At 50.5% G+C, this 12109-nt stretch overlaps 1 protein-coding gene across 1 annotated transcript in view; it reads right to left on the bottom strand.

Annotated features, from left to right (window-relative positions):
• Positions 1 to 2504: 2504 nt before the first annotated feature.
• The window catches only part of PDLIM1 (PDZ and LIM domain 1), a 48968-nt gene continuing 39363 nt past the window's right edge, over positions 2505 to 12109 (bottom strand). The window contains exons 5-7 of the mRNA XM_078434617.2: positions 10799 to 10950; positions 3434 to 3551; positions 2505 to 3020 (exon numbers count right to left, since the gene is read on the bottom strand). Coding sequence (XP_078290743.1) covers positions 2834 to 3020; positions 3434 to 3551; positions 10799 to 10950 — 457 coding nt within the window. The 3' untranslated portion in view covers positions 2505 to 2833. The remainder of the gene's footprint in view (positions 3021 to 3433; positions 3552 to 10798; positions 10951 to 12109) is intronic.

Here is a 12109-nt window from a genome sequence, read left to right as displayed (position 1 = left end):
CCCTGACCACAGGCACTCGCCCACAGAGCAGAAACCACAGCGTTCCCTGTAACCCACTGCACATGTTTTCTCACGACCCTATACATTCTATTTCTCATTTGCACCAAGTCCCTGGTTCCCCACCTATGAAATTGCCCATTGGTATGGTTTGTGATGCCCGCAGAGCAACAAATATAAATGCATTTTGTAATATGGAAAGTGCCATCAATGTAAGGGACCGTTACACCTGATGTACTTTCTAGATGTTACTCTTTCCTCTAGAACAGGGCTCTTGGGGGTAGAAGAGGGAAGCAGGTGAGGGAGCCAACCTTCAGCACATGCCCAAGGGACTGGGGACACCAGGCCACACCTGCCACACTCCTTTCTCCTGCCATTCCGAGCTCCGGGCATAGAACAACGGGGTCCGCAGAGCTGAAAAGTCTGCCTTAGTGGCCCATTATGGGGGAGAAGCTCTTTGGCGTCTGGCAGGAGGAGAACAGCCTGAGTCAGTCTGCTCTACGTTTAAAATCTGTCTCAGGGGCGCCTGGGTGGCTCAGCTGGGTTGAGTGTCTGACTCTTGATTTCAGCTCAGGTCATGATCCCAGGGTTGTGGGATCAAGCCCCATCTCAGGCTCCGTGCTGAGTGTGGAGCCTGCTTAAGATGCTCTTTCCCTCTGCCCCTCTCCCTCTCTAAAATAAAATGAAAATAAATAAAGTAAAATCTGTCTCGAATCCAGTGACTTCCCACCACTCCCACCCCCACCCCCTGTGCCAGTCTTTCCATTCCTTACCTGGACCGGGGCAGTAGCCTCCTACCTGGTCTGTTTATACTTCTGCCCACTATGGTGAGTTTTTGACATGGAATGCAAATCAACCATTTAAACGGGTAAGTCAGTTTAAGGTACGTCCCTGTGAAAAAAACTCTCCAAATAAATCCCACCTCAGAAAAAAAAAATCCAAAGTTTCTGTCATGGTTGTCAGAAGTGTTTTCCCAGGAAGTAAACTGTGACCCGGGGATCAGCGTAAGGAAAAGTTTATGAGGGGTGCCCTTGGGACCAAGACCTGGGGAGGGGAGGCGGGGGGAGAAGTTGGCTACGTACGGCCTAGAGGGAGGTCTCGGCGGACCCCTTCAAAGCTGTCCAGGGCTCAGGGCCCGGATATGCCTGCCTCTCCAGGCACTGGACCACCTGGGAAAGGGAGCGCTCTTCAGCTGATGGACGTGGCCCTCCGCTGGCAACTCGGGGACCAAGTCCTCGGGTTCTGAAGGGGTATCCAAGTGATGCGACACTGTCAGCTTCGGAGAAATCTTCATATGACTCCTCGAGGCCGCCCCTCCCAGGTTCTGGTGGGCCAGCCTTCCCTGTGGCAAGCTTGGGGAAGGTCAGTGGGATAAACAGCCCCTGCCCCCCAAGTTGGTAACTTATCATCATTACCTCGGTCTATTTCCCTTCACCCTCACCTAGCGATTCTGAGCATCTGAGGCTTACCTGATGGCAGGACCACCACTGGTCCCAGGCCCTTCTCAGGCTGCAGCTGCTGAACTTGTCTACCAGCCATTCAAATTCCACAGACTACCAAGAGGTGCCTGAGTTTAACACCTACGTGAGATCTATCCTGAGTTTGCATCCCTCCAGAAAGGAGGGGGGCTTGGGGCACGTGGGTGGCTCAGTCGGTTGAGTGTCCAACTTCGGCTCAGGTCACGATCTCACAGTTCGTGGGTCCGAGCCCCACTTTGGGCTCTGTGCTGACAGCACGGAGCCTGGAGCCTGCTTTGAATTCTGTCTTCCTCTCTCTCTGCCCCTCCCCCACTCATGCTCTGTCTCTCTCTCTCTCAAAAATAAATAAGTGCTAAAAAAACCCCAAACAAACAAAGGAGAGGGGCTTAGTGGCAGCAACCAGCTGGAAAGGGACTCAGGGAATATTCAAGGTCAACTGGTAAAGCTCTCCATCTATTATTTGAGAAGCATTCATTTCCTCAGATAAGTCCCAGAACAGTCAGATATAAAAGAAAACATCATTTCATTACAACATAACGAGGTTGATCTTTTTTTTTTTTTTTTTTTTTTTTTTAAATTTTTTTTTTTAACATTTATTTATTTTTGAGACAGAGAGAGAAAGAGAGCATGAACAGGGGAGGGTTAGAGGAAGAGGGAGGCACAGAATCTGAAACAGGCTCCAGGCTCTGAGCTGTCAGCACAGAGCCCGACGCGGGGCTCGAACTCACGGATCGCGAGATCATGACCTGAGCCGAAGTCGGACGCTCAACCGACTGAGCCACCCAGGCGCCCCGAGGTTGATCTTATAGTAGCATCAGAGAAAGAGAATTTGGAGCAAGCTTCCAAGAAAGGTGAGAGTATGGCTCATTCAGAGGTCAAATTTCTCACACCTGGAGGCAAAAGGCCTGCAAATGTCAGAGATTTATTTTGGGAAAGCCCAAAATAAGAGGAGAGAGGCCTCGGAAATCCCATCTGGCTTCAGACAGGAAACAGAGCACATGGTCAAATGATAGAGAACGCCACACCGCCTCGGTGTCTATAAATTTATTGAGTAAAAACAAAATCAACGTCACACATATTAAATTTGGTTTGGTTCCAATTTGGCTGATGTCCATTTGCGGCAGAGATGAACCGAGGTGAAGAGAAGACCCCGGGATGCTGGCAAGGGGGCCACCGAACGAAACAACCTCCTGTTAATCGTACAAGCAGGTGTCACAGGGCCAGCGAGTCAGTTAGCAGAGGCAGGCAGACATGGTGTTTAAGGAGCAGGGATAACACCAAAGTTGGCAAGAACTCGGAGGGGAGGAGAGGGCCAGGGCAGCGAGAGGACAAGTCGCGACAGGTGCAGGTCTGCCGGTTCACTTGGGGAACACGGTGACCACGTCGTAGCCCTCAGGGGGTGTGACCCGCTCTCGGGCGTGCTTTTCACAGTAGATCTGATCCTCCACAAAGAAGTGGCCCTTCTGTTTCAGGTTGGTGCCACAGTCAGTGCACACGTAGCACTCAGGGTGGCGGTGACGGTCCCGCAGCTTCACAAACACACCGCTGCAGGAGGGAGGCAGGACAGGGCTCCGTTAGTGACAGGCACCTGAAGGAGGCACTGCGGCCAGGGCGTCCTTCCCCGAGGCCCATCAGAGGGCGGGTCAGGGCCTCAGAACGGGCCTCCACTCATAAAGCAGCTGCTCATTCCTGGGGTCTCAGACATTCCTCTTGAAACCCTCCCGCTCCGACAGAGCAGCCCTTCCTGGGTTTACACGTTCACACTGTGAGGGGTCCGTGGCCAAGGGAAACCTGTACACCTGGCTCTGGACCAGGGCCTCCTTGGCCTCTCTGTTCTATTTTCCAGGCGGGACTTTCACCCCATCACACCCAAAATGCACAACGTCCGGCACCTGCCGCATTTTCTTGCTTTACCCAATCTGCAGGGCCTCCCACGCCCGGGGAAGGCAGGTACTCACACGATGCCGGTGCCGCATTTGTCACACATGGGCAACTTCTGGGCGTTTCCAATAGATGCAGCCACTTTGGTGACCGGAGCCTTAACACTTCTGAAACCTGAGGGCTTGTTGGGGTCTCCTACAATGAGGAAAACACTTGGGTTGGCCAGGAAGGGTGGGACTGCAGAAGTTTCATTTAGTTCTTTCAGAGTCACTTATACATACGTTCCAGCAAGTTCCTGGGCACTGCCATCAAACAGACCTGACTCTGCTGTGTGACCCTGGGCAAGTTACTTAATCTCTCTGGCCTCCCAATTTCCTTTTCTATAAAACAGGAGATCATTTTTCCCTCCACAGTGGTACAAAAAAATTAAAAAATACAAAGCCTTTCCACGGTACATGGCACAAAGCCCTGAAACAAATGATAGTTCATTTTGATTAAATGCATGCATATACTGATATGGGAACTTAAAAACGACTTACACAGTTGGAATAAGTAAATAAAAACATTACCTGATAATCAAAAGACAATGTATTTAGATGCCAAAATAAACCCACATCACAAGGGGGCACCTGGGTGTCTCAATCGGTTAAGCATCTGACTCTTGGCCTCAGTTCAGGTCATGAGCTCACAGTTCGTGGGTTCGAGCCCTGTGTCAGGCTCTGTGCTGTCAGCGCGCAGCCCATTTAGGATTCTCTTTCCCTCTCTCTCTGTCCCTTCCCTACTCGTGCTTTCTCTCTCAAAACAAATAAACCTAAAAAAAGAAAGAAACCCACCTCACAAGTGGTACAAAGTCATTCCAGTAGAGCATCTATCTATAAGCAGCCAGATAAAAACCACCTGCTACAGAGACAGCAACCTCCCTGCAGTCAGCCCTGGATGGATAATTGAAGCCCCCGGTTGATGGGTGCCTAACTGCAGCCCAGTTCATCACGCCTTCAGAGCCCTCTATCGTGGCTTCTATTAACAATGGCAAGCTATTAATATTACTATTATTGCCATCTATTCGGCTGGCAGTATTGTCATTCGTCAGCTATTTACACATCTCTGTGACTGGACTGCAAATTAGTGGACCATGACCCTGTTTTACCTACTTGGCAAGATTCCACAGAGCCTAGCCTTGGGCTTGGCAAATAGTAGAGGTTCAATAAAAACGCAGATGTGAGTGAAATGCCATGACAAATGCTCGCTGGTCCCCACCCTAGTCTGACATGTTTTGGCCCAAGAAGCCATAGAAATCGCTACACCAGTGGTTCTGAACAGGCATCTGTGAACATCCCAGGCACCAGAAGAGACTTCCTAAAATTCAAAGACCAGGCTCGTAGCCAGAGCTGCTGACCAAACATCTCCAGGTGCAGGGGCCCCAGGAGATCCTACTCTATATGTCCCTGGTTAAAACCCACTTCTTCAGACTAAAGCAGCTCTTCTCAAATTTTACTGTGCATCAGAGTGATCTGGAGAACTCACTAAAATGCAGCTCGCTGGGTCCCATGCCGAGTTTCTAAGTCAGTAGGCCTGGGGTAGGGCCTAAGAATTTGCATTTCTAACAAGCTCGCTGGTGCTGCTGCTGATGCTGCTGGTCCAGGAACCACACTTTGAGAACCACACAAGAGCAAAAAAAAAAAAAAAAAAAGAAAGAAAAGAAAAGAAAAAAAAATGGTTCTCATGTAAGGTGAGGAGGTAAGAGTCATCCTATAGCTGTAGCCAGGCTGGGCAATCCTGAGCTGACAAATGAGGGCCCTGTTTCTCTCGTCCTTTTAGAAAATGAGTCCCCACATATTGACTGGTGCTTCTGAACCAAAAATTGAGAGGAATTCAAGTACGGGGCATTTATAACTGGCTGGGATGGTAGGCTGTTTATTTTCTTACAATTATCTATACCCTCCCTACCCTTACCATGCATCTAGGTCAGTAGATCTCTACTGGGCGGGGGGGGGGGGGGGGGGGCTGATTCTGTCCTCTAGGGATCAGTTTTGCTCATCACAACTGGAGGGCAGTGCTTCTGGCATCCAATGGGTCCAGGCCAGAGATGCTGCTAACTGTCCTAAAATGCACACAACAGCCCCACCACAAGGATTTATCTGGCCCCAAATGTCAACAGCACCAAACCGAGAAACCCCACTCTCCGTGGAGTATATCCCATGGGCCTCGGGTTTGGCCACATGACTTGCTCCGGCCAAGGGAAATGTGAGATGTGAGCCCTGTTCTGGGAGAAGCATGAGGTGCATTTGGGTGGTTTGGTCCTGTCCCCATGGAGCTTCCGGCCTCTGCCCTAAAAACGGCAAGCTCCAGAGAGTGACACCTCCCCCTGCTGGGCTCTGGGATGGGAGGACTCCTGGAGCCAGGCCGGGCCCAGCCAGCAGCCCTCCTGTAACAGGAACAAGAAATGCATTGGTTGCTGCAGCCCACTGCTGGCTGATGCAGCCTGACAGCTAGCCTGGGATATTTTGTCACCTTACAGAGAACAGCAAGAGGGAATATTTGAAAGCAGCCTGTCTTAAAGGCCCCATCATGGGTGTTGATGGCATGGTCTCTCGGGGTTCCCCCATCAGTGCCGGGAACTGATCAACACAGATGTCCAGCTGGCAACACATGAGAAGGGGCAGATGTTAGGAGGCTCCAGGGTTTCCGCTGTTTTCAGCCATAAGCTCTACAAATAGGCTTCGGGAAGGCTTGGTGCTGCCCCATTAGCGGCCTTTGGCACTTTGCTTATCCTAAGTCCAAAGTCCCCTTGTGCCTTTCCAAACCTTCCTCCTTCCTTGGCCACAGTCCTGACTTTATTATACTTTCTGCATTAATTGTGATTTTAAAAAATATTGCATTAAAGTATAATTTTTGTCTTGGCTGTTGAGTTTTTGTGGTGCTCCCTTAAATTCTGTACCCAAGGCAAAGCCTCCCTCCTGTCACTCTAGTCCTGGCTCCCTCTGGGGATCTCAGAAGGGCCTGGGTGGCCAGCTTCATACCCCTAAGCATCCCAAAGAGGCTTCTCCCTCATCTGCGGGCCCATTGCTAGAGCCACCCGGGCTGCCGCCTACCCTGTGAAGGAAGGACATGCGGTGTCTCTGTGCACCCCAATGGCTTGGAAGGGAAACTGTGCCCAGGGAACCAGTTCAGTGAGGTCATGGTCTCACACGATGGGGCTGTTTTTCACATAATGCATTCCGTCTGCTGACTCGGTCAGTAGAACATGGGACTCTGGATGTCAAGGTCATGAGTTCGAGCCCCAGGTTGGGTATAGAGAGAACTTAAAAAAATAAAAAAAGGAAGGAAGTTCGGGGGAGGGGGGAAAGGAGGGAGGGAGGGGCAAAGGGCGGAAACAGCACAGGGGGAGGAGAGGCAGCTGTGTGCGGGACAAAGCCAGCCTTCAGGGTTGTTCAACCCTGCAGCACCATCTGCTGGCTCCATCTTCTTCTCTCACTTATCCAGCCAGCACTGCAAACTCAAAGAAATTTCACTTTGTCTTTTTCAACCAGCTTACGGTAAAAATATTAGCTCCCTTTGGACTCTGGTAAGCTATAAAAATTTCCAAATTTCTCTTCTTCCAGTGAAACTGGCATTGTCCAAGCTTTCTGGAAAAAAAGTGAAAATGGGTTGAGTAAAAGCACAGCTTTTTTTTCTATCCACTTCACTGCTCAACCACCTTCCATGGCTCCACATTTCCAAAGAACCAAATTCATGGTCCTTAACCTAGCACCTGGACACTTCCTGAGCAAATCTCCAGCTTTCTCATCTTGAAGCCTCTGGTGCCCACTGTACTTTCTCAGTCCTTGATGCCTCCTTCCAAGTCTCCTCTCATTTCAAGTCCTCTTAAGTGGACAGATGGATGATAAACAAGATTCGCTGCATACATACCGTAGAAAGCTCAGCCTTAAAAAGGAAGGAAATGCTGACACCCGCTACAACACACGTGAACCCTGAGGACGTTATGCTAAGTGAGAGAAGCCAGTCACAAAAGACAAATACTGTAGGATTCCACTCATAGGAAGTGCCTGAAGTAGTCAGATTCATGCAAACAGAAGGTACAACGGTGGTGTCCAAAGGCTGGGGGAGGGCGCGATGAGGAGGCAGCGCGGAACGGGTTCCAAGCTTCAGTTTTACAAGAGGGGCTCCTGTGGATGGGTGGTGCTGATGGCAACCCAACAGGATGGATGCAGCTAATCGCACCGCGTACACTTAAATATGGTTCAGACAGTACATCTTGTGTCAGCTGCAGTTCACAGTTTAACAAAAAAAAAAAGGAAATCCTCCTTCTCCCTGCAAATTTGGAATCTGATCCAGGGCAAGATGAAGTCTGAGAAACCCAGGACCCTTTCTCGTACTTCAGAGGCTGAATTTCACCCAAAATGAGAAGACCCACAGCGAATCTTTTGGAGGCTTATCACCAAACCCTACCGCAGCCAAGCCTCCCACGAGGGCCTCGCTGATGGAGGGCCTGGCACCTGACATGCACCATTTCCTTTAACGCTTTAGACCATCTGTGAAGTAGCCATTATCAGCCTCCCTGGACATGTGCAGAAACCAGGGCTTGGAGAGATGGACAACCTGCCTGTGGTCTCAAGGCGGGTCACAGGCAGGGCCTGGACGCCAGTGCTGGTAGGGCGGCACTGCTTTCTGAACCCCAAGCCTTCTCGAATGAGAGGAGCCCTCACTTCCCTGAGCTCTGACCATTTCATCTCAGATAAAAGATGGCATTTGAGCTCCCTCCCGAGAGCCTTCTGAATGCAGTGGATGTATGAATTAGAACTGATGGTGTTTCGTTCAGTGAAAATTTAATTCAAGTACATAATTAAGAGATATGGGAGAGACTGAATTTTTATTTTCTTTGAGGCAAAAGAATAACCATCGCAGGAAGGAAAGAACTATAATTCTGATTCTCCTGCTACGAGATGTGGTCATGTCACTAAATTCTGGTCAAATGAAATGGAATACTAGTGTGGGACTTCTGGAAAAGAAAAAGCTGGCTTGTCGGAAAGGAGGAGCCTCCACTTAGCCCTTCTTCCTCCATGGTGCCTGGATGTGGGTGTGCTGGCTGGAGCACCAGCTGCCAACTAGGGCCATGAGGTAACCTTGAGAATGGAAGCCACTGCATGGAAGGAGTCCAGATCATGATGAGCAATGGAGCTGACACACCAGGAGTGAGGCTGGGCTTTAGGTCCTTCTCTGGGACATGAGGGCGTTTGACTAGATGAGTTCTGCAGTGTCTATCTAGGTCTTTGTCTGGGCTGGAATGGACTAACTTTTCCTCTCTTAACTGAAGGGGTTTGCACCCACTTACTCAGAGAGTAGAATAAATTGTGGTTTCTCATGTTTTGACAAAACTGTCATTCTCTAGGGTTGGTCCCCAAGTCACTTGTCAGTTGGCCCTAATACTGGAACTTAATACAGAATATGACTCATTCCTTCCAAAATGCACAGGTACAACAAGCAAAGGGGGAAACTGCTGGTAAAACAATACCCTTTTAGCATAATAGGAGAACTTTCCCCCCTAACTTCCTGTGCTTGTAAATTACCAATTTCGGGAAAGAACCCACCCAAATGGGGAGGAAGCCTGGGTTTGGGTTTGTTCAGTAGGGAACTTTCAGCTCAGGCAGGACTCCCAAGAAGCCACACCTGCATTTGGGGCTGGGGGTTCTGGGGGAGGGAAGTTACTCTTACAGAGGGTGCTCAGCTCTGAACAGGCAAGTCATTCCCTCGGGCCGGTAAAGCCAGTTTCACCGTCAGCATCACCAACTCTCTCTTCACAGGTGGACACATGGGGTGGGGGTGGGGGGAGAAGAAGAGAGACCAACGGAAAGCAGGGCTCCAGCGACATCTGAGCCTCAGGGAAAGCAGGGGAGACAGAGTGTGGGGGGCTGGGCAGCACAGAGATCAGGAAGGGGTGCAAAACCCAAGCCTCCAGAAAAGTCATTCATGGCTAGGCTGACAGGAGAATCAGAAAGTGCTTGTGAATAACCACCAGGGAGGTGGGCGGGGCAGGGGCTGCGGCTCCCAGGTCACCTTCGTGAGAAAGAAGAAAAAGCACCCGTTTGCCAGCGACACCATCTGTCCAAGCCTTCTCATAATAGGCTGTAATTGTTAAAGATAGCTTTAGTCCTTGCTTGAAAGCTGTCTGTATATACAGTCTATGACGTCTGCAATGCAAAGGCTGTCTCCCAAGGCCTGCAGAGCCACACGGGTGGCCCTGGGTCCTCAGGCATCAGAGCTCGCTCCCTGGACAAGCTAAGGCTGGCCTGGCACCTGCTGATGAGGTTTGCAAACAGAATCATGGGCACGAAGCACCCACTGCATGCCAGTCATGTAGCAGGTGTCTGTGCGGTTTATGACATTGGATCCTCACACCGGCCTTAGACGAGAGGGCTTCTGTCCCCGACTGACAGATGAGAAAACAGGCCTGGAAAGGTTCGGAGACTTGTCTAAGGTCACTCGGGGAGGATGGGGCCAAACCGGGGCTCTCTGGCTCTCGGGAGTCCACCTACCCTAAAGCAAGAACAAATGCACCGCCCCAGAGTGAAAGCCCAGCACCCAGCTCCGTGTTGCTGCTTCCTTTTCATTCTGCTTGTCACGGCTCGCGGCCTTCACCCAGTCACATGTGTCAGCCACCGCAGCAGCATGGGCTCAAGCCCAACAAATGGCCAAGGGAAAGGAGAACAGGTTCCCACAACAGTCAAGCTCACCCTGACGTCAGCCTCCTAAAGCTCATGTGACAGAGAACACCTGGCCAGGTGTGCTTGGGAGCTCATGCATTCTCTCTCGCTCTCTCTCAGAGCTTTTATTTATTTATCTATTTATTTATTTATTTATTAACGTTTATTTATTTTTGAGAGACAGAGAGACAGACTGCGAGTGGGGGAGGGGCAGAGAGAGAGGGAGACACAGAATCCGAAGCAGGCTCCAGGCTCCGAGCTGTCAGCACAGAGTCTGACACGGGGCTTGAACTCGCGAACCGCGAGATCATGACCCAAGACAAAATCGGACACTCAACCAACTAAGCCACCCAGGGACCCCTCTCTCAGAGCTTTTAGCATTTTTTTAATTAATTTTTTAATGTTTATTTATTTTTTGAGAGAGCGAGAGCAAGGTGGGGAGGGGCAGGGTGGGGGGAAAGAGAAATCCCAAGCAGGCTCTGCACTGTCAGCACAGAGCCCAAGGTGGGGCTCGAACCGATGAACTGTGAGATCATGACCTGAGCTGGAACCAAGAGTTGGACGCTCAACCGAATGGCCACCCAGGAGCCCCTCGGCATTTTAAAAGCCATGCTTTCCAAAGCACACCGTGCCCCTTTCACCAACTCAAGACTGTAGTCCCTTTGTTTCAGCCACAATGGACCCTCACCCAGGCCTTGCCCAAGAGCCTCTGACCACACGCATGCACTCAGGGTTGATTACCTTTCTCCTCAGACTCCAGGATTTCCTGCAAAACCAGGAATGAGGTGGACTGCTTGGGGGGCTCATTTAACTCCTGTTTCTCTTGGAGCATCTTGTAAACTTCAGATTCTTTGTCGATGACGAGTCCGCTTGGAGGCTGAGAATGGTCTAAGCTGTAAAGAATGTTTGGAAATTTATTAGGACATGTCAGAAGTTAGAAAAAAATCACGAGGCACCCCTTTCCAAGTGAAGACACCCCTGAATCAAAGAGTAGATAGAAAGGATCCCATTGGACAAAGCCCTCTCTTAACTCAGCCGCAGACTTCCCACCAGTAGTATGAGGTGTGTATATTCAGAGCTGGTACTGCTTCAAGGCAGTAAGAGGCTATCTTCTCAAAGAGTTTCAGTAATTCAATTACTATTTGGCCTAATCCCATGGAATGGGAAAGCTCTGCTTCTTTCTTAATTACATAAACAACATATGTCTAAAGAAAATTTAGAGGAGAAAAAATGTCAACCACAACCTGACCATTGAAAGCTCAGCTGGGTCCCCTCAGTACAGGCCTCATAAATTCTTCTCAATAAAGTGCTGTTCCAATGTGAGGGAGGGGCTGAGGCCTGAGCTCGGTTCCCCAGGGCAGGAAAGGATGGCTCCCTGGGACAGGATGGCTCCCCGGGACAGGACGCCTCCCCAGGACAGGATAGGATGGCTCCCCAGGACAGGACAGGTCGAGCTGGGGCTGCTTCCCCCCAACGCCTGTCCAGTGAGAAGTCTCTGCTGCCTGGTGTCAGAAGGGGTAACAGGGAGGGAGACCCTAGTCAGCTCTACCTGCAAAGTCTGTCCCGACCCCCCTCCTCAGCACCCCCCACCTCCGCCGCGTGTCCAAGCCACCGCCACCGACCGGCACCATGGACCACCCTCATCACTGGCCCCTGCACTGCCATCCTCTGCCTGGGACAGTCTTATTTCCAAACAGAGGCCACGTGATGTATTAAACACAAGAACTGCACGGTGTTGTGATGTGGCTCCAAGCGTCTCATCTGACTTAGAACCAAATATTTACAGTTCTAACAACAAAATACAAGTTTAATCAAATTCATCTTCTTTGGCATAAACATTCATTACGTAAAGTTGAAAGGCCCTGGAGGATGTGATCTGCTCGCCTCTGCAAGCACACGGCCTGCCACCCCTTGCTCGCTCGGCTCTAGTCACACCAGCCTCCACGCTGTTTCCAGGACACGGCAGCCTTAGACCCTCTGCACTTACTGCTCCCGGTGCCTGGAGTGCTCTCCCTCCAGATCGCCACATGGCTGCCATGTTTCCCTCCTGTC

Source organism: Panthera onca, chromosome D2, assembly GCF_046562875.1.
Source record: "Panthera onca isolate mPanOnc1 chromosome D2, mPanOnc1 haplotype 2, whole genome shotgun sequence".
NCBI classification, from domain to species: Eukaryota; Metazoa; Chordata; class Mammalia; order Carnivora; family Felidae; genus Panthera; species Panthera onca.
Note: the sequence above shows the minus strand (reverse complement) of the source record. Positions and strands in the feature narration are given on the sequence as shown.